Consider the following 22,386-nt stretch of genomic DNA (forward strand, 5'->3'; position numbering starts at 1 on the left):
AGAGGTGATCAAATAGCGAGCAGCTGAACGGAAACAGGGGCAGTTGGCGCGCAGGCAGGTTTTGTTGGGGAAAGTACGGTTTTCAGGAGGTCGGAATTCAACGTGCGCGTTGGGTGCGGCGACTACTCGTTGGACGGAGGGTGTCCGCGCATTGCAAAGTGCAGCCTGGAGTTCAGAGAACCTCGCAGTGTGCAGTGAAAGGGAAATTTGATTAATGAGAGTTTATTGTCATACACATAAGTACAGTACTGTATACAGATGCACCAAAACCAAGCAGTCACGTAAAATGCGCCAACAACGATACCACAAAATTTCAAATACAGATATTACACCTAAAAAATTAAAAGGATCAATATTCACAGATGCAAGAAAATTAGTGACGTTTCAATAAATAGCTTATAGATAGGGTCGTGAGTTCCTGTATACGAAAATTCGTTAGAACCTTTTAGATGCTCGCTTTCAAATGAAGGGAATCCCTTCATCTCCCTCCAAGAGCCAAAATAAACCCCCTCAAGTGTGGAATTCTGCAATCTATTGGGAAATAATAACCCCCCCCCCCCCCACACACACACACACACACTTCTTTTGCTGCCCCCTCGGCGTTTAACTTTCTGGATCACGTTAAACGAGTTCTGCGGTCCGGTTCTGCGGATGCCAGTCTCCCTGAAAGAGGTGATTCTCTGTGGGTTAACCGGTCACAATTCTCAGCTTCCGCATTTTACTCGATCGGCAAGAATTAGGGTTCATGCAATCATTCGTGAGCATTTAACCAAGTTCGAAAACAGCAACGAGTTTAGTCGGAGATCCACAATCGTCACGGTTCCCCCACCACCCCGTTTAACTGGACTCCTTGTGAAATAAAGAGACGTTTCTTCTGAGTTTCATTCACTTCACCAAGTCCGCCCGGGGTCGCCCAAGTAAATCACGATTTCTGTTTGGGGTCTGAAGGGTGGCGCCGAGATGGTGATCTCTCCCGATAGTTTGAAGTGAGGTGAGTTTCAGAAAATCGATCTTGACTGCATTCTGGACAATCAAACCTGAGAAATTGAACAAGGGGAACAAATTACTTTCCCTTTACACGAGACACATGAGAATTTTAACGCGCCGTCGTTATAAACTTTCCATCTTCATTTCGAGTAATAGATATTGCCTGGGTTTTCATTATACCCCGAATACATTAACGTGCCCACTCTCTCATTAACAAAACTCTTACCAAATCAAATGAGAAAGGCCCCGTCATTAATTACTACAGGGCACGGCTGCTTTGATCTTTTACTTACATATTAAATGAACGGGAGCGTGCGTGTACAATGTGACTAATTGTCGCAATCGTTGGAAACTCCTATCTCTTCGATATTGATTATTAATTTCTCTGTCTCGTTTTAACGAATAAAATGCACCGTGCAACCAATTCACACCTTGCTCGTGAATCTGAGCTTTATTTTCTTCTCGACATTTTCCCATCGTGAGTTTGACTCAAGATAATGTTGAAATAAGGAAAGAAATGTCCAGTGGCTCGCGTCATGGATACTTCTAACAACCACGCAGGAGATGACTGCTTAAATTGCAGCAGTACTTCAAGGCTTTTGTGTTCTCTCTCTCTCTCTCTCTCTCTCTCTCTCTCTCTCTCGCTCGCTCTTCCTTGCCTTAAAACTATCCCGAGGTGCAAGCTTACAAATCTCAGCTAACCACCCGTACCACTGAAAAGCACTCACAAGAGAATGGAAGTGCCGTATCGAGATTGGATTCTCTCCCCGTGTGAGTAAACTCATATCAGTAGCTCTATACTAAATTGGCAGGTTTTATTTTTACTGCGGAGAGACATTAAGGGAAAGTAGAGGTGGTGGGGGGGTGGGGGGAATAGCCACGGACAGTCATACAACAGGGAGTTGAGTCAGTGTTAACGCAACTTTATGCCTCAGAACGTTGATATTGGCCTTGCTGGCCCCCACCCGTCAGCGGGTTCTCCAGCCTTGAAGACCCGTGACTCTGCAGTGCTCACCTTGTGAGGGGCCCAGGTGAAGCCGTGCAGAACTAAGTCGGCCGGCTGCAAGCGCGAGTTTAATGAACGAGAACGCCGCGCCCTCTCACCAAGTTGAGCGCCGAAGTTCGCGGTTGTTTGGGAGGCGGCGGGAAGGGGGCAGGCTCGGCTTCTCGCCAGCCGTGGCTGATGTACTGATGTACCTGAGCAGGTTGTCGGGTCACTGTCAAACCCGCAGAATCACATATCGGTCACAGAGGGACCTGACAAGGAAGCGAAAACAATATTGCACAGTAACTTGAACGGTGACTCTATTACACTGCCCCACCTGGTGGCAATAACCGAATAACCTGTAACAATCCCTAGATAGAAAAGTGGTTTATATGATTTTACAAGAAATAATTAATTATTCGTATTTTGGGCGAAATAGGTAGAAGTTTACATGGATAAAATATTGAATAGAAACAGTTAAGATGATATTTGGAAAACGTAGGCTTTGAGCGTTCAATTTCATGATTATTGGAACTATTTAAAAGGCATGTCTGTGTTTAAACATCGATTCCATCTATAATTAATGGCTTTGAACGACAAGTTCAATCAAAATCAAGACGGTGGATCTCTGTTGATATCGTTCAGATTCTGGTGACTTCTCAGTCGGTGATCCTGCCTGAAATTTCACATATCAGGTTTACCGTGTGACAATAATCCTTGATTAAATTGCAAATCGTATGCAAATATTTCGTTAATAATGTACTGATACTTGAAAGCTTCAATGTTCCTTCGCCATCCAGCGCGTCCACTTCCACAGCACTGAGACGAAGGGGAACAAAATCATATGTTGGGAGGTTTTTTATGAAAACTGCGTGCGACTTGCAGACGCAAAAGCTTATCAAATCACACACGAACATGGACAAATATTATTCCCGTAATATTTTGCTTGTTTTGTCATTTCTATAAACATATTATGCTTGATAATTTTTCCTTTAAACTGGTATATTATCGGCTGTTACCAAATGCTAGAGATGATTACATCAAAATTAATTGGCGAGCTCTATTTGTTCGTTTATATACACCTGTGTTGGCTGCACGTATTCAAAGTATACAGGTGTGTGTGTGTGTGTGTGTGTGTGTGTGTGTGTGTGTGTGTGTGTGTGTGTGTGTTTACGCCCGTGGTTTTGTTTGTGTCTGTTGAGTGCGTGTTTGTTTTCGTGTGTGTATGTCTGTAAGCATGTGTGTATGTATGTGTGTGTGTGTGTTTGTGTGTGAGCGCGCGCGTCCCCCTGTTTGATCCTTTGATACAAAGGTAACCTTCTTCCACTTTTCTGGGGGTTGGTCCGTCATTGCGGTCGTTTCCTGGAATCCGAAATATTTCAAATGGCCGATTTCGTTCGGGTTGACAAACAGGGTTGGTGGTAGGGGCGGGAATAGGTGAAGGGAGCCCAGAGAAGGTATTTAGTTTATAATTCTTTAATGTAGACGGAGTTGGTGAAGTTAGGACGGAAATTTTAACAACTCCTATAAAAAGTTGAAATGCAGACTGATAAGTTTTTTTTTTGTTTCTAACCCTCCAAAAAAATCTAGTTTTCATGCATTATTGGGAACTACCAGTGAGTACAAGCAACGGTTCTCTAAATGATATTAAGGAATGTTCTTTAAAAAAATTGACACGACAGTCCTCGGTGTTCAACAAAGCAAAGGAATTATCAATTTGTCTTATCTTCTGCAATTTAAATTTCTAATGTGTGATGAGGATTTAGGGATATAATCAAATTCTTCAGAAGTGGATATATAGTGGAGTTGGAACGGTCTGTTAACGCACCGGATCGCGGTCCGACTTTCGGTTTCAGATAAGCCCTAAAAAATCGCACTCCGATCTCAGCTGCGCCGAGCTGACTTTCTTCTCAACGTCAATCTTTCTGCTACAGAGAACATATATGCAGACAGGCGGCCCATCTACCAGCTGAGCATAAAAGATAAAAAGAAATGAGCAAAAGCTTCCCCTAAACTGAACGGGAAACACTTTTTCTGTCTGCCTTCCGTATCGCTCCTGGCCCTCACAAGATCATAAAACTGTTTCTTGCACTTTTACTTCACGTTAATTACAGTATGTTTAAACTTTTCTTTCTCCGCCTGGTCTTATATATTCATTTTCACGTGGAATTAAAACGCGGTTCACCAGACACACAAAGTTGCGCCAGGTAGTCCGAGCTGAGGGTCTCTCCCCTCTTGACCGGTATTTGTTTTCAGTCGAAAACTTTTAACCCAGAAAGGAAGGAATAACTCTTGACCTTAAAACTCTTCGAAAAGGTGCATGGAGCAGTTTAGTGAGAATATCAATTCCATCTGTGTGTCGGCGTGTGTAGTCACAGGGGGGCAGCCGTCAATATTCAGGGGCCCCGTTCTCAGATAATAGAGATGGGCAACCTGACTCAGCCTCCGAAAGGACAACAAAAAAAATGTCAAATCTACAGAAGTCTCTCATCATTTCATCTCTAGGAGCTGTCCGAGGAGGAGTTGGCCCAACCATAATCCTTAGAAAACTGTCCAAGCATTACGCCAAATCTAAAACCAATAGCAACCCGGACCTTTTCCTCATAGCTAATTCCAACACAAACAACAATTCCCAATTTCATTTCCACAACAGCAGTCCACAGCCTCCGACACCTAACCTCCTCGAAAGCCAAAGCCGTCTAAACCTAGTATCGTTATCTGTCTGGCCGATTTCGCCTGGAACCCAAACTTCAAAACTAACTTCAACACTCAGGCCAACACCCACCCTCATCCCGAAGCACACGCCAGTCCTCAAATTCAAGTTCTCGCACTGGATTCGGTCATGCCTTTGATTCCACTGATGGGCTTTGGTTCGCACTGACAATTGGCACTGATAACCTACGCAAGATAAGCATTGTATTCATGTGTCTCTCTGGGAAATTGCTGCATTCGATATATATTTGTTTCTCGTTTGAAATATATTGGCAAGTTAAGGATCATTTATGTGTTCGTCGAAGTTATTCGGGAGTTGGGATATTACTTCTGGGCAAGGGCGCTGCGGAAGATTGTACTGTATTTGGAAGGTGTGCAACGATAGAACGGTGCAAACGCCCTCCCCTTTAATTGCAGGTTGACTGTGGCCGGGAGCCAATCAGCAGCTCTGCTCCAAGAATGTAACTGCGAAGGCACCGAAGTTGCTGTTTTTCTCCCCCACCCCCCCCCCCCCCACCCCCCACACACACACACACCTCTTTCCACGCCTCCCCCTCCCCTTCCTGAACTTTTAAGCAGTTGTTAAACAGCCTGGCCACCAACAGACATCTAAAGTGCGAATCTCTGCCTCGCATTGTTAGAGGGACCCAGTTAAATCCACCTCTTACCTGCACTTTTGTTCCGTTGCTCGGGGGCCGGTTGGAAATTGGATAGGATTTTTCCCCCTTTCAAATCCGTTTTCCCCCAATCACTCAGATGTTCTCTGTACCATCAACACTGCACGAATGTATCTGCTTGTGATTTACAGTCCGCCTTTGCAACATTTACCATTGAGTTTCAGTTGCCTGTAAATAGGGCGAAAGGAGACGTTTATTTAAAACAAAAAATGGACACGAGGGGTGTGGGTAGAGAGGGTGGGGAATATCGCAGCAAACTAATAGGGGGAAGGAAGAACCCCACAGCAGAGGGGTGGGGGAGAACCACGCATTAAGACAGCGAGAAAGTTAGACTCCGCAAAGGTTTAGTGGGGTGGCGTCGGGAAACAGACCATTAAGCAAATCTCTGCATGGCTCACAGAACAGGACGAGCAGGTAGGTTTACCCATGGTGTCAGATTGTTTATTTGAACTGGGCCAGAGGGTGTGCTTGTTTTTGTTCTCTCTCTCTCTCTCTCTCTCTCTCTCTCGCTCGCTCGCTCGCTCCCTCTCTCTATCTCTCTATCTGTCTCTGTAACTCTGTCTCCCTCTCTCTTTCGAAATACTCTCTCTCCCTCTCTCTCTCCCTCTCTATCTATCTATCTCTCTCTGTAACTCTCTCTCTAGAAATACTCTTTCTCTATCTATATCTCTGTTTCTATCTGCCTGTCTCAGTAACTCTGTCCCCCTCTCTCTATAGAAATACTCTCTCTCTCTCTCTCTCTCTCTCTCTCGGTCTGTGCAAACCCGGAGGGTCGTGTTTTGCGGGAAAGTTAGAAATCGAATGCAAGACATCAGAACAGACGGAGCGGACGCCAGGGTTCTCCGTGCTCTCCTCGATCACACCCTTGGCGGGGAGAGACCCTCAGCTCGGACTACCTGGCGCAACTCTGTGTGTCTGGTGATGAAATTAGACCCGTTTTGTCGGCTTTTAAGGGATCTACACCTCTATTTCGGACCCTTTATCTTCTGTTAAGAGTAAATGCGGTACAGTATAACGGACTGACTTTCCTTTCAACCGCACTGACTTTTACTTGTGATCACGATTCTCTATTTAACGTTGTGTTGAAGTTCAAGAGCACCGATCAATCACCTCAGAATCCGCTAATTATTATGGTGCTTTTTTCTTGTGTCCAAATGTTTTGGATCCTTTTTTTAACCCACCCCACCACGCGTTGTAATTGTTTAAATGCATTAATCTTTTCAGCCTGTTATCACACCTGAATTTTATTTTATTCTTTTTACAATTTTTTTTCCGGAACAATTTTTGCTTTAATTTCTTAGTGGACTTTTTGGTCATGGTTAGCTCTTCCCCCCACCCACCCCCCCCCCCCACCCCCTCTCCCCCCCCTCTCTCTCTCTCTCTCTCTCTCTCAGTTTCAGCGAGGATCAAAACATCCGTGGGAAATTTACGAATCCATCTCCACATGCTTCCCTGATGTTTAGATCAATAGGTAGACCCGAATGGCTTTTGGGATTCTCCAGCCGCTGGCAGCGAAATCAAACGGCCGTCTCCAGGTAGAGATCGCAGGGAAGAATTTTGAGGTAGAAATCTGCTGGAGGGTCCATGGCCGGTCTTCCTTAAATTAGGGAACCAATACTGAACGGCTGTAATCATCTAATTAATTATGACAAAATTATAAAAAAAACCACATAAGTAGAAATCAATCTCCAATCGTGTCGAGTGTACAATTAAACTGATTGTCCATCTGGCTTGGTTCAATATCCGCCATGAATATGCAATCTGTACTGACGCCAAATGTTGAGCCCCGAGGATTGCTATTAAAACCATCCCCGTTTGTTTATTTGCAATGGGATCGTTGTGATCTAGTCCGCGCCGTTTGATTGTTTTTTTTTAAAGAAAGGGGCAAGGAACCGGAGAGCAGATCGAAGCCGCCTCCTCTTCCTGGGAGAGAGAGCGGCGGTTGTAGGGTAGAAGTTTTTTTTTGTGAATGACTTTTTTTTTTCCAGAGCTCTCTTGCTTCGATCGATCGATACTGCAAGCGGTGCGTCTATTTTGGGTTGCGCTTGCCTATTCTCCCAGAAAGAGAGGCCACGCGAGGTGGGGGATCCTGCAGATCTCAACTTCACTTCGCACCAAATGCCCCGCGCGTCCAGGAAGGGAGCTAAACATAGGGAACGGGCCGCTTCCTCGGACACCCTCTGCATATTGGAGGATTCATTAAAGCAGATGTCGGTCAATGGATTAAATCGGCTTCATTGTACAAAAGCGCCTCAATAACTTAACTATTTTAAGAAATGCAAAGTTCACTTGACCTGAATATTAAACGCCCATGTCTCAAAATGCATTACAATTCCACGCCTGTTTCCTTTTTTTTGGCGGGGGGGGGGGGGGGGGAATGTAAATAACGTTGTAGCAAAATTATAAGCCGGTGTAGAGTGAGTTTAAAACGGCAAAATTCCTATTTTTAAAAATCTTACAAGAACAATTTGAAACGGTAAAAAATGTTGAGTTTCAGTGAAGCAAACCAAGATGATGTTAATTAATTTTAAAGAAATACGAAGTCACAGGTGTATGTCAATTATTTTCAGTGGTGAATAATCTCGGCAGTTTTTATTTATTTCTGCTATGTCTAACACACAGCGTTAACCGCTAAAGCAGGGGAAAAAAATATATAGTATCTTCTAACGCGCAGGGCTGAGAAATACATAGAATGTGCTTTAAATACAGGGCACATTTCCCTGCGTTCTTGCCGGCCAAGCCAGCGAGCATTCTCAGCACGCCGAAACGATAAAATAACACCAATTATTTTGATTAAACGCTAACGAATAAATTGAATTCATTCTCCCGTCCGCTCTCCTCGCCATTCTCGTCTCCCTGAGAAGCACAAATAAATAAATAATCCCAGCGAGGTTGTACTATGATGTATTAATTGACGCGCCGAGTGATCTATCGATCGAAGTGATTGATTGGCAAACTTCCCGTTGAAATAAAGCGTGCACGGCCGCTCACATTTCTGTGGCACCTGAGATAACTTTTCAATAACACATTGCTAAACGTTCACTTGTCTTTCCATCGGCTCTTTTGCTCCATTTGCAGTATCGTACTCAATATGCGGTAGTGTTAAAGACATCCCGCTTATAATGACTTCTACTATAAATTATCAATTTCTATTTATTAATTAATCAATTCCTCCTTTATAACGTTCGCCAACTGTTAAAACAGACGCGTTAACCAAACACGATGTTTAAACAACCGTTCACTTTACTCCGTTAAACGGAAAATTATCGCATCTATCTATCTATCTATCGGGTTACATGCAATGTTCTGTTAACTATATAACGATAGCAAGAGAGTTAAGAGGTTATGTGGTAGAACTCACACCTCCTGGCAGCAGGTCCTATAGAAGCTTAACATGCATCGATCGTTTAAAGCAGCCTCCGTCACTGGGAGCATTGCAGAAACGAACTGCAGGGTGATTTGCATTCACTCAGCAGGTACCTGGCTGCAGGGTGGGGGGGGGGGTGGGGTGGTGTGGGGGGAGGAAGGTACAGCGGCCGGCCTTCTCCCCCCACCTCCTTCCACCCCCTTCTGCACAGGCAAGACGGAGAACGATCCAGCCCGGTCTCCGAATAGGGGCCCCAGCCAGCCACCAGGAACCGTTAAGCAGCTGATACTGAAGACCAATGGATTTCTGTCACTCGCTCAAACGGCTTTTAATTAGGGCGTCAACACTCTCCTTTTTGGGGCGCTTTAATCTTTATAAGCACCAATTCCCATATTACATTTTCCCACCAATTATCTGCGAACCAAAACAGTAGAGCCAGAGTTAGTCGGGGGGAGGAGAAAAAAATGTTTCCCAAGCCAAACACTCTCTAAAATTGGACAATTCACCATCAGTCTCCTAAACAGATGCACTCATTTACGATGCACATTATTTGTTACTGGATGTGCATTTTTTTTCTGTATTTGCACACTCCGTTTGTTTACACGTCTTTCTTTGTTTATATTTTTCTCTTTCGTGTACTCCCCCTCCCCCCCCATCCCATCTTTGGGTACAGCCACTGATAAGTCGAGATTCTGCCTGGCCCGCAGGGGCAAGCACCTCAGACACCGTGTGTGCACTCAGACAATAAATCTGAACTTTGAATGTATTTTCCCCATATTCCTTCCGTGTCTGCTAAATCACGCGGAGGACAATGGCATTCAAGTCAGTGGCACTTTTGCTGAAAGCTTTTACACGAATGATGCAGGTGTTAATAGATCCCAGACTCGGACAGGAAGCTCATTTTGGGATCTCCTTTTAAACACATCCTTCTATTTTTTTCTAGATTTTGAATTTTTCCCCCATTGTTCTTTTTTTTTCAGGACGTTATTTGTCCTTGTGTAATTAATTCCCTCTTTCTTGACCTTTAGCGGTTTGTTCCATTTTATCCGCGATACTCGCCCACCCTCTCCCCGCTCTCCCTCCATCTAAAAATCAAGGTAAAATGTACCCAGACGCAGAGGATGGCCCCAGGATACCTTGTGGCAACGTGTGCTTCAGCGTGGAGACAACAGGGAGAGTGGACCTGCGTGTCTGTGTCATGTATGTGTCATGACGTTCCTTTATCCGAGTGAATGCCCATGTTTGAGAAACAGGGAACCGTGACTCTTAATGCAGCAAAAAAGTCTATTTATCTGTGTTTTATACGGCCGTGGAGCCATCATGTACTGTATATGTATTTCGGCCTGTAGGTGTGATTTTATTAATTTGAACGTGGGCAAGGTTGTGTACCTGTTATCCTTGTACTCGTTCTTACTCGAATGTTTTCTTGAGTCAACGTGTTTTGCTCATAAGCGTGTGTCAGTCTGTGTGTGAGAATATATGTGTGTGTGTGTCAGAGAGAGACTGTGTGAAAATGCATCTGTGTGTGAATCCGTGAATGTGTTTATGTTTCATTGTGTATGTGTGCGTGTGTGTGTGTGTGTGTGTATGTGTGTGTGTGTGAGTGTGTATGTCTGTGTTTGAAAGTCTGTGTGTGTGTATGAGTGTGTGTGTGTGTGTGTGTGTGTGTGTGTGTGTGTGTGTGTGTGTGTGTGTGTGTGTGTGTGTGTGTGTGTGTGTGTAAACACCAAAATAATTTTTGGTATTTATATCTGTGACTGGGCATGGTTTCAGTTCTCAGTCTCGCTACAGGTGCCTTCAGGGTTACAAAAGCCGTGACTGTCTCGGTTAATATGACTTGCTAACCTAACCCCGTAATTGAATGGCCACGCACAAACGAGTATCGAGACCAACAGACGTCAATTTACTCGTTGCGGTTTAATTTTAGCGGATGTAAATAACTAACTCGTTAACACAAACAAATAATCTTGGATTGCTTGGTTATTTTTACTGCCTTATTAAATGTTTGTGCAAAAACGCATTATCTACCTCGATAGAGCTAAATGCAGTTAATCTGTCAAACTCGCCGAGTCTACATTTTTTATGGCTATTTCCCTGAGTTTGCAGAGCATAAAGCGTTCTGTAAATGAACATTTAAACTTGGGAGGTGCGAAGACTTTTAAACATCGATTTCTCAAAGCATGTGGACACACACAAAAGGGTGGGGGGGGTGGGGGGGGGGGGGGGAATAGACTATTACTGATGTTGCGTGACCAGATTGGAATTAACATTTATTTCCTCTTTCTTGAACACTGTACACGTAGCCAAACACAGCAAAGTAAGAATCCTGTAGTCTTAGGGAGGGGTAAGAGACAAGTGAGGTGGGAGAGAGAAAAAAAAGGAACGAGAGAGAGAGAAAGAGAGAAAAAGTGTTCCTTCAGGCAAGATGTTCTTCGGACTGTGAAATTGCAGCCGATGCTGCTACACTTCACAGTAGAACGCCTCAATTTCACCAAAATACGGCGAGCCTGTAACCCCGGTCTCAGCCAAGGAGCGGGGAACATAAACTGCCGTCTCGGGCCACCCTTTCCCTCGTTGCACTGATTAATAAAATATTTCACTTGATGAGAACAGAATGGTTTACATTACCATTAAAGGATTGTTTAGACATTTCCCACACAGGCGTACCACACACACACACACACACACACACACACACACACACACACACACACACACACGTGTTCACATGTGTGGAAATGTTTCATTTAATATTACATTTTCTCGTTATCCTTCTGCCAAGATAAATTTCACCTAATTACCCCTAGTTCACCGATCGCACACAGTTCCAATATTGCTTCACTTTCTCCCCGTCATTCCCACCGCTCAAACACACACACACACACACACACACACACACACACACACACACACACACACACACACACACACACACACACACACACACACAAAATTGCACACCATTGCCCGTTAACAATGAACAGCTTGAACAATCGACTTCCAGATCACGTCACTCTGTTATTCCACCGGGTTTATCTATAAAAATGTGTCGAGGATTCGGAACAGAAAGATTAAAAGCACGGCTCATCCTAAACGATTCTTCAAAAAGTTTTAAAAAATAAATTAGTATAATTTTCGAGTGAGGCACTTCGAGTTAGGAGTATTGTTTCACAGAGCGAGACAAGCATGGACTGAAATAATATCATACGTAACTTTCCACTTAATTCCAGTGGTATTGTTAAATTGTGCATTTAACTTTTAAACGATTGACACTTGCTCCGTGACCGAAAAAAATCTGTAAATCCAGATCAAAGGCAATAGTACAATCGCGGGTAATCCTATGTGTAAACATCGATAGGCGTCAAATCGGACCAATATATTTACACGTAACACGATTATAGAGCTAAACAGGAGAGTGAATAAAGTAGATAATCGAGGGATTTGCTTCTCGCAGACTGTAGAAAATGGACCTCGGCGATACAGGCAATCCATCCAGATCCGGAGCCCTTTCTCTGAAAGCATTCTCCTCCCCCTTCTTCCCCCCCCCCCAAAAAAAAAAGTTTATTTTTCTTTAATTTCCGCTGGACGAGGCGGCGAGTTTCTTTGAAGTGCAAATGCATCGAGGGGCTTCCTGTGAAATAGGTTAATGAAAGAGAGAAGAGCGGGGTTATCCATGCATTACTCCCCCAAACCTCCGACTCTCCCCCCACCCCCACCTCTTCCCATGCAAAGGAGATGACACCTAAGATAATGGACTTTATTTCTGGCTTCTTCATTTCAGCAAGTTATTTATTTTAAGTGTGAGATATACTTCCACGATTCGAGGACCAACACAATCTCTTCTTATTTCAATTACAACTGAATATGTGCTGTTACCCGTTCATCGTTGCCTTCGTTTACTGCTGTGCAGTCAGTAATACATGGAGTATTATTACCTGGAATATTTCTGGAGGCATTAGCGCTCCTTTGGTTACTAATGTGGTGTTTGGCTGCACAATCACGGCATTGCCTCGCTTTGTGAAGTTTGTGGGCTGGTGTGAGCTGAAAGTACAAATCCTCCCTGCAGTGAATAAAGTGCAACTATTTTCTCTCTCTCTCTCTCAACAACAGCATATTCTGGGGGAGCCATGGCTGCAATAAGGGAGCATGACAGTGTTCAGGGCAGTAGAGAGAGAGGCGGGATAGTTGTACAAACATGTTGTACTAATTTGTCCCCTTGTTTTTTTTTACTCACGCTATAAATCCGTGTCCCTCTTGCAGGTCCGATTTGCAGCTTCCTTTTTCTTTACTCTTGAAATGACAATAACAATTCCCTTGCTTCGTAGCCATTAACATTTCAAGCCTTTAATAACTCCCGCACTATAACAAATGAATTTGCACAGATTCGGCTCGAGTGTCCTTGTCTCACAAACCCTCCTCAACATTTAGAGGGGGGGGGGGGAGATCATTTATGTCCTATCACACACACCACGTCTCAGGGGTGAAAACAGTTGTAGGGAAAGAATGGTCTCCCGTGCTGCATCACCCACTTTCTATTTGATATTAGTTACTCTGGTAAAATTATTCGGCGCGCGATGTTGACCTTAGGTTTTTTTTTGGTTTTGCACAACAAAGCAAATGAGTTGAAAGTTTGACTTTAAGTTTTGCAACGTATTTCAGTTGGCAGAAAGGGCCTCGCGTTAGTGCCCTGTGTCTAGATGGAGGGAATTTTCAAAGCACCAAAGCAGTGAACGCGGCAATTGTTTGCAAAAAACATTACTTTATAAGTATGGGAAATGGAGCGGGGGGAGAGAGGGAGAGGGGGGTGGGCGGGAGAGAACTTGCAAAGAAAAGATTTCAATTACAGTATTCACCACACGATGACGGAAAATCGTTTGGAAACAAGCAGTGCGATGATAGATTAAATAATTTGTCACCAAGAAATCAGACGATTGATTCGATTCCAAGAAGAGTCGCTGTTGTAAGTAGCAAAATTAATTCAATATAACAGCAGTGGCGACCGGGGTTTGCATACACATTAGTATCGAATAATCTCTCATTTGGAAGAGATCAAAGTGCTATTTTACTCACAGGCACTCCTAAGTTAATGAAGAAAAAGATTCTGTTGGGCTGTAATTCAGGCAGGGTTTTTTTTTGAAAAAATATAAAGTTTCTCTTGTGTCCCAGGAGAGTGAATGCTGAGCTCTAAGAAGCTTCCAAGTCGTCCCAAATCAGGTAGGTTCAAGGCCCGCGAAATATAAAGTCAGCGCCACCTAGAGAAGGCTTGGCGGTCCGACATCTCACTCCATTCTTGGCGAGGAGAGGGGAACATCTCAAGCTGGTCTAGAGGGAGAGAAAAAAAAAGATTCTGAAATAAAATTGAGATATTCTGCTCTGGGAACTCTACAAGTAACCCGCGTTAACCGCCGCTTTCAGGCAGCAACTCGCAATGGGCCGAATACAGGGATACCATTTGTTGGCTCTGCATTGCCAGGTTAATCACGGCGAGATTGCAGCGAGTTAGTTACCTGTCGATTCAGTGAAAGGCCAGGAGAAAACATTAATAATGAAAAAAAAAGGAAACTAGCTATAAAGTCTGATCTCCTCCAACAGTGTCAACCAATCTTCCACCGGTGTACATAGCATACAAGCACGGTTCAGGCAGCTCAGGTGAACCAGTGAGGTGGAGAAGAGAGGGGTGTGGACTGAGTAAAATAATCCAGTTTCATTGACACGTTGGTAAACACACACACCATCGCAGAGAGCGAAGGTATCATAATTGTCGTTTGGTCCGTGTTCTTAGAAAGTGCAGATCCAATCTGTTTAAAACGCACAGGGAGAAACTGAAAGGGAACGCTAGTCCTGGGGGATAAACAGGAAGATAGAGATATTCTGGTCTTGGCAACACAGCCATATCGCTTTGCTCTTGTAGACGCAAAAGAAAAAAAAATCTTTATTCGATTTTTCACAATAAACTGAGGATCCGATTTGTTATATTTGTGAGATGGGGTAGGTGTGTTGTCCAGGAATGTTTGACTTGCCTGCATTACAGCGCCCCATTTGTGTGAACCAGTCCATGTATTTGTATGTGCATGTGTAAACATGTGTTGGTGCATGTGTGTGGATGTGCGTATTGGTGTGAACGGGTTAGTGTGTGTGTGGGTATGAGTGCGTGTCTGTGTGTGAATGCCTGTGTCTGAGGTGAATGAATGAGTCTGTGTGTATGTGTGTCAGTGTGTCTGAGTCCGTGTGTATGTCTGTGTGTATGTATGTGAGTGAGTGTATGTGTGCGTGCGTGTGTATGTCTGTGTGTGTGAGCGTGTGTATTGTCTGTGTGTATGTATGTATGTACGTGAGTGAGTGTATGTGTGTGCGCGTGTGTCTGTCTGTGTGTATGTATGTGAGTGAGTGTGTGTGTATGTGTGTGCGTGTGTATGACTGTGAGTGAGTGTATGTGTGTGCGCCTGTGTCTGTCTGTGTGTATGTCTGTGAGTGGGTGTGTATGTGTGTGCGTGTGTATGTCTGTGAGTGAGTGTGTGTGCGTGTGTCTGTCTGCGTGTATGTATGTGAGTGAGTGTATGTGTGTCTGTATGTGTGCGTGCGTGTGTATGTCTGTGAGCGAGTGTGAAAGTAAGTGTATGTGTGTGCTTGTTTTATATATATATATATATATATATATATATATATATATTAGTGAGTGCGGGAGTGAATACCTGGGTATGAGAGTGTGTGGGTGAGTGCATGTGTGTATAAATGTATGTGTCTGCGCGCTCGCAAATGGTGACTCTCAAAGTAGCAGATCACGGGACCTCCTCATTTGGGGTCCAATCTGCGTTGGCGAATCATAAAGTGTTGTAATCTATTGCCTTTGTCTGACAAGTCATCCATCTTTCTAAAGGGGACTGGAGTGGCTGGAATCTGCGCAGGGTTTTAGAGAGAAGCACGCAAAGCCCGGGCTTCAGTCTGCACTTCAAAACCTGCAACCAACACCAGCTCCTCAACCAGACCCACTGCTCTCAAGCCGCCTTCCCTCTGCACATCGGCCACACTACCTGGCGCCCGCAAGGAGAGAGAGAGAGGGAGAGAGAGAGAGGGAGTGAGGCAAAAGGAAGGATTTGAGGGAAGGCGCAGAGAATTTACAGAGAGAACTGACAAGCGACGTGTCGTGCGTTCAGTCCCCGTCAGTGCGTGTGCTTTTTTTTCTCTTCCCCCCCCACCCCCTCCCCTCCCCTCCCCTCCCCTCCTCAAACAGTGTATAAATCCGAACCTTGGTTTGCGACCGATGCCTGTCTGGTCTACAAACATCTCAGAAAAGTGGAAGGACATGCGTGCTACCTGTCCGGTTGCCGACCGCTCCCCCCATCTCTCCGTGCTGTGAGTGAGGACAAGCGGCGCCAAGCACTACTTTTTCCCCTCTTTTCGGGAAGAGTTTGTTATGTTTTTCTATCCATAATCGGCTGGTCGCCGCAGCTGAAAAAAAAGGGGAAGAAAAAGGAGAGAGAAAGTTTTTTTTGAGGGGGTTTCTTTTGTTATTTTCTGATTCGCAGTCAATGTTTTATCTGCGTTAACGTAAGCGTTTAATTAAAAAAAAGACGAGACGGCGGAATCAACCTCATTCATTTCTGTGGCGCTCGCACTCATGGATATACATTGCAAAGCAGACCCTTTCTCAGCTATGCACAGTGAGTAGGCAATTGATTGTATTTTTTTCTCTCTCTCTAAAGGCACTACAGCTTATTTCAATAATTGTGAGATCTGCAAAAAAAACCCCGTTCCTATTTGTAGTTTTTACTGTATTGTTTGCACAGAGATAGAACGAGATTATAATACCACAGCGCGAGTTGTTGAAAGGAAGAAGTCAAATAGCCCGAATTTAAATGTCGGCACTGTTTTGGATTAATCACGACACACAATATACGGGTGGTGGAGAAATATCACGGTGCCATCTGAAGTGGGTTGATGGTATTTGAAGGGGATGAGTTAACTTCGGTCTTCACGGCTTGATACCGACTGGGCTCACTCTGAAAATTAACGCGGATGTTCGGCTCTCACTCTGCAGATCGCCAGTAATGTATCTGTCGGGCTTCGGTAGATTTCCTTCATCCGCGCCGTCTTATCTGGGGAGTGAAGCCACATGTATTCTTTTCTATATATCTATCTATATAGAGAGATATAAATAAAAGTTTCAATATATTGAACCTGATCCTTTATGTAAGGGTCAGATTTATAAACCGCCGGCTTGTTCCGCTCTCTAATTTCACAGTTAGCCACGTGTAGGGCCCCAGAACGTTAGAAATATCTTAAACCTCCATAGCCCGGGTTATCGGGCTTGCGAGAATAACGCTCAATATTATATCAGGTGCCGAGTTTAATTCGTTGCCTCGAATAGCACAAATAACCATCGGAAACGCAATAAAGCAACCACGTTGAAAAAAGTATTAATTAAATTATATTTATCGTGATTTCCAAAAGGGTAAATATTTTTTAAAAAAACCCAGACAATATTCCCGACGTAAAAGGGGGTTTAAATATTTATTCTAATCTACCCATGATGATATGGCCTTTAAATAATCCGTAATCTGAGCTATCAAAACTAGTCTGAATTATTGATGTTGAATCTGATAGGAGTTTTGCCAGACAGTAACTTCAAACCACATATCGGAGAGGCGAGGATAACTGCGAATAAACAAGTGTCGTTAGTAAGTATTTGTCCCGCACTTTCAGGGGTGTTCCGTAGGGTAAATTGACAACTGCTGCAAGCGAGGGCAGCACGAAGCCATATATAAAAAGCAAATGTGGGAAAGAGAAACTTTAAAAAAATCTCTTTAAAATCCATATTTATAATCTTCCGACATGGGTCGATTTTCAGGGCAATTGAGAGTTTGGCTGAAGTCGCCTCACATCAATAAGTTAGTGTTTGAAGTGCAGGAATTGTGAACCGCCGACGCTCCTCCACTAACACAAATAACAAACTTCCCAATCACCTCGAACAAGTACATTAGCAACAAGGGGGGGGGGGGGGGGGGGGAATCGGACGCTCCCGTGAAACCTCTTTGTTGCTTTTGTTTATTGAAATGACACGGTCTTGTAAATACACTCCAGCGTTTGATAACATCCCCTTGATCGCTGTTAAAAACCAGCGCATCGACAATCAATGGCACGTTATTTTCACGCATTCCCCCCCCCCCCCACCCCCCACAATGATGGGAAATATTCTGAAGAATTAGCGACATAAAAGTCTGCTCCACCCAAATTTAAATGCGGATGTTTAGTGCATTGGTGTCCGGTGCTTGCGTCCCTGATTCAGACAATAAGGAATATTTTCTCTTCGGTAACACCAAGGGATGCATCCATTTTCCATCTTCCCGGGTTCACGGTGACAGTTTTAACTTTGAACATATTTTGATTTCTCTTCTATCGCTAAAATTGCTATTTTTTTTTAAATCAGACGAAGGGTGATGCTTAACCTGCACGTCTATTGAAAGAGAGAAAACACGCACATAGACGCATTTTCAGGGAAGCCCCGGAGGAGGAAACCGGCTCTAATTTGTTACTTTAACCACCCTTTTCACACAAAATACCCGATCAAAAAGAAGATTGCCCCACCGCAACCTCCCCCCCCCCCTCTCTCTCTCTCTCACACACACACACACACAAACACATCCCCTCCCACGCCATGCCGTCCTAGATTTTAAAAAATGGAACCTCATTCAAAGTTTCATGCATAGTTTATTTTTAAATTAAATACGCAATGGTTTTATTGGGGGGGGGGGGGCAAAGAATGTCGAATAATGCCGTAAATTAACACGACTACGCCATACTGCAAATCTGATTTAGATGGATGCCAGAATTAATTTTATCTTGCGCCTAAATATTTTAATTGTGCCGAAAAAAAAGACAAATGAAACAGTAATTAAAACTAATGCAGAGTTAACGGCGTCATTTTCCATGCTTTATCATGTAATGTGTAAAATATATCGGTGTGTTCGTGACCACATATGCAATTGTTTTATTCCATACTTTCGATTTCTTTCCCTCGTTTATTTTGTTATTCCCACCCCGCCTTTCCCCCCTCTCTCTCTCCCCTCCCTGTTCCCTCTTTTTTTAACCACTCCACCCTCCTTTCTCCTCTCCCCCCCCCCTTTTTTTTGCTCTCTTGCAGGTTGCAGTTCTACCTGGGATGAGTTCAGTTGTGTGTGTTTTGCAGGGCATGGGGGTGTGAATCAGCTGGGAGGAGTGTTTGTGAATGGCAGACCCCTTCCTGACGTGGTGAGACAGCGTATAGTGGAACTGGCGCACCAGGGAGTCAGACCCTGCGACATCTCCCGGCAACTCCGTGTTAGCCATGGCTGCGTCAGCAAGATATTGGGCAGGTGAGGGGTGATACTGCCAGAGTCACTAAGAAAATTCTTTCTGCTGAAAAGTATGATCTATATATTTCCAGAGTTAATACCCCAGCAAAGCGCCAAGAGAATCTCAACTCCAAACCACGCCGATTAACAGTTTGGCCTGATAGAATTCTTGCAGTGTCCTTTGATTGGGGAAGTGAACTCAGAATAATGAACAAATAAAGATTTAAAACATTGCTTCTCCGCAGACTGCCAATCCCCGAAATCAGAGAAGCGAAATCCAAAATAAATCAGGGAAATCTGCAGGGGAGAGGAGAGGAGTGACGGGGCGGGGGTAGGGTAGCAGCAGGCGGGGAGGTGGGCAACTAATTACAATCTGTCCTGAGCACCAAAAATTGGGAGGCATTTATGAACTGCCACTCTTAATCGTCCGCAAATCGACACAAGCATCATTTCGAAACCTAACGGGGAATAAACTTGGAGTGGGGGTGGGTTTGCCTCTCGGGGCCCGGCCGAGGCCGACGTGGTTGATGCAAATTGGGGCCGCTGGTTGGAACAGGTGCGGTTTCAAGCCGTTCTTACTGGCCTATAATGGTCGATCTTTTTGTTTGCCTCGAAACAAGCTGATCAATCTGATCTATCACGCCGGCTAACAGACCCAACCAGTATTAAACCATTGTTCATACATGCAACTCCTGGTACAATTAGGAAAAGAACGGGAGATAAACGAGGTCTTTAACCCTATTGAGAAACTTTACTGAATTAAATCTGGCGTCCAAATAATATTTTTTTAACGAGCACATTTTAGCTTTAAGTGAACTGACGTTTGTCCTGTGGGCTAAATGCTGCAATATGAAAGAGGAGTTAGTCACTCATTTCACTAACATTAGAACCTTCAGCTGAGAAATTGCTGTTCGGATCTTGTAGACTGCCAAGCAATATCATTTTCCAGCCATTGTCAGTTCAATCTAACTGAGTTATTTTGAATTAGAATTGACCGGGGTGATCACGGGAGATAATTCAACCTGAAACACACATACACACACAGAAAACCCGCAGAGGTGACAATGGGGAAACTTCACTATTTGACCGTTTCACACTGCTCTAAAATCATTACATGTTTGGTGTCATTCCAGAATAAATACACGTATGCTGTTGTAACATCCATGTAGTCATGGAGACAGTGTGTGGTTGGGAAAAGGGGGGGGGGGGGTGTTCATAGTGAGTGAGATGCGGCCAGCCACAACACGCTGGTCTGCACTCACCAAGTACGAACCCCCAAACACTAGCCCGTGTCATCTAGTCTGGACATTGGGGCACCATTGCCTTCAAACGCCCAACTGTTTGCTGAGGTTTTTGTCTGTAAAACCCACCGACTTTTCAGTCCTGACTCTGCGCACTGGGTGGGCGGAAAAAAAATGTGTGTGGCGTGTGAAACACCGCCGAGGCTGTTCCATTCAGAATGGAACGTTTCCTGCTTTAATCGGACGTCGTTACTGAAGTAACCAGGGCTGAAACTGCATTCCGTGTTAGAGATTTGGTTTTCAATTTATACCGAGGATGGGGCGAATTCCGTCTCACTCATTTTGCCGACTTGTGAATTTTGACAGTCGAACATGTCCCTTGGCTTTAAAAAAAATCTTAAACACAATGAGGCTGGGAAACTCGTTCCATATGACAGTGGGGCAAACAAGATTCCGAACAATTCTTGTTCACACTGTGACATTTGCTCCTGGCCCCTCTGTTCACGTCGGATAATACAGGGAGATTGAAAATAACCATCGCCGATCGTTAAAACCCTTTAATTTCTACACATTAAAAAGGAACAGAACCTTATGGGTTAGAAATAAACGTAGTTTCACATATTACCTGAGCAATGGCGTTTAAACTCTCTTGTCTTTATCTTGGTTTCATCTCTCCCTCTTTCCACTTCTGGTTTCTCGTCTTTTTCGCCTGATGTATGTGTGTGTGTGTGTGTGTGTGTGTGTGTGTGTGTGTGTGTGTGTGTGTGTGAGAGAGAGAGAGAGAGAGAGTGGGGGGGAATGGGTGTGGGTGGCAAAGGAGATTCGGGAAAAGAGCAGAAATTTCTGCTCCGTGTCCCCTCGCCGCTCCCACACTCCTTCGCCAAAACCAAAATTCGGCCCTGGAAACCTCGGCAGCGTTACTCTTATGCTCTTGCGAAAATTATTTCTCGATTGTAAGAAGAGGGTGTGCATCGGTGCCTTTGCTAGTTCAGAGACACAGTGGGTTCTTTCAGTGTGTGGGGGTGGGGGCGGTATCACCCAGACAAGTTAAAACTATTGCATGTATACACTGATGTATTCGCGTTTTATCTATTTTATGGGGCAGTAAATAACGTGTTTCGCTGTCATTTCCCGAAATGTAATTCGATAAAAGATTATAGAAAATGTAAAATACTTAACACACACACACAAAACATCCGCACAATTGCTGAAGTTTTACTTGTTATCTTTTTTCGTTTCTCTGGCTTTTCTCCCCTATCAGATACTACGAAACGGGCAGCATCAAGCCCGGAGTAATTGGGGGTTCGAAACCCAAGGTCGCAACACCGAAAGTCGTGGATAAAATCGCCGAGTACAAACGCCAGAACCCCACCATGTTCGCCTGGGAAATCCGGGACCGGCTACTGGCCGAGGGGATTTGTGACAACGACAGCGTGCCCAGTGTCAGCTCCATCAACAGGTAGAGAGAGAGAGAGAGGGAGAGAGAGAGCCATCAATTCGGGTGCAACTTGCCTCCAGAACAAGAATAAATGCTTTATCTATTTTTTTTTAAACTAAGAATACAGGCATCTGGGACTTTTTCTAGTTTAACTGATGCGATCTCATTCTAAACTAGTATCTAGAACTGGTTTCATTGACAAGGTGGGGAGGGAGTCAAATGCATAGCGATTTAATCGTATGATATGTATGTTAACGGTAGCACAGATGAATCGATTTGATTGTAAACACAGGGAATCAAGAATAAACAGAACCGAACGATCTAATTATCAGAAAGGGGTAAAACAGAGGAAATACCTTTCGAATCTATTTTTAATAACATGAAATAACAATTAATATGTCTCAGGGGAAAAAAAAAATCTGTTTTAGTCTTCAACAACGCCCCTTCAAGGGAACAAGCGAAAGGCAAAATCTATCCATATAATATAGAGAGCATTACGAGTACTCTTGAAAGGTTTGCAAGGACCAAACGAGTGACGGTAATGCTGAACATGAATTCCTAATGAAAACACGCTAAACACCAAGAATTCACCTGGGACCACGGGGATCTATGTAAGACTATCAATGAAGGGGAAGCGAGAAAGACCCC

General features: G+C 44.1%; 1 protein-coding gene and 1 long non-coding RNA gene across 16 annotated transcripts in view; one reads left to right on the top strand and one right to left on the bottom strand.

The window, feature by feature from the left end:
* Positions 1-206: 206 nt before the first annotated feature.
* On the bottom strand, positions 207-9,216 carry LOC138736374 (uncharacterized). 3 transcript variants are annotated; one of them, XR_011340245.1, is made up of 4 exons: positions 8,723-9,216; positions 6,792-6,996; positions 5,353-5,529; positions 207-1,037 (listed from the first exon to the last, which is right to left on the bottom strand). It is a non-coding gene; the product is annotated as an uncharacterized lncRNA (long non-coding RNA). The 3 variants fall into 3 exon arrangements; XR_011340246.1 differs by having other exon boundaries at positions 6,839-6,996; positions 8,723-9,214; XR_011340244.1 differs by lacking the exon at positions 6,792-6,996 and having other exon boundaries at positions 8,723-9,054.
* The window catches only part of LOC138736373 (paired box protein Pax-2-like), a 289,107-nt gene continuing 272,406 nt past the window's right edge, over positions 5,686-22,386 (top strand). For 12 of the 13 annotated variants that reach the window (XM_069885775.1, XM_069885773.1, XM_069885776.1 and 9 more), the window contains exons 1-3: positions 15,802-16,389; positions 18,915-19,080; positions 21,562-21,759. In XM_069885775.1, coding sequence (XP_069741876.1) covers positions 16,347-16,389; positions 18,915-19,080; positions 21,562-21,759 — 407 coding nt within the window. In that variant the 5' untranslated portion in view covers positions 15,802-16,346. Of the gene's footprint in view, positions 5,776-15,801; positions 16,390-18,914; positions 19,081-21,561; positions 21,760-22,386 lie in introns of those variants that run through there. The other variant, XM_069885774.1, reaches the window with a different exon arrangement.

This window comes from Narcine bancroftii, chromosome 6 (genome assembly GCF_036971445.1).
Source record: "Narcine bancroftii isolate sNarBan1 chromosome 6, sNarBan1.hap1, whole genome shotgun sequence".
NCBI classification, from domain to species: Eukaryota; Metazoa; Chordata; class Chondrichthyes; order Torpediniformes; family Narcinidae; genus Narcine; species Narcine bancroftii.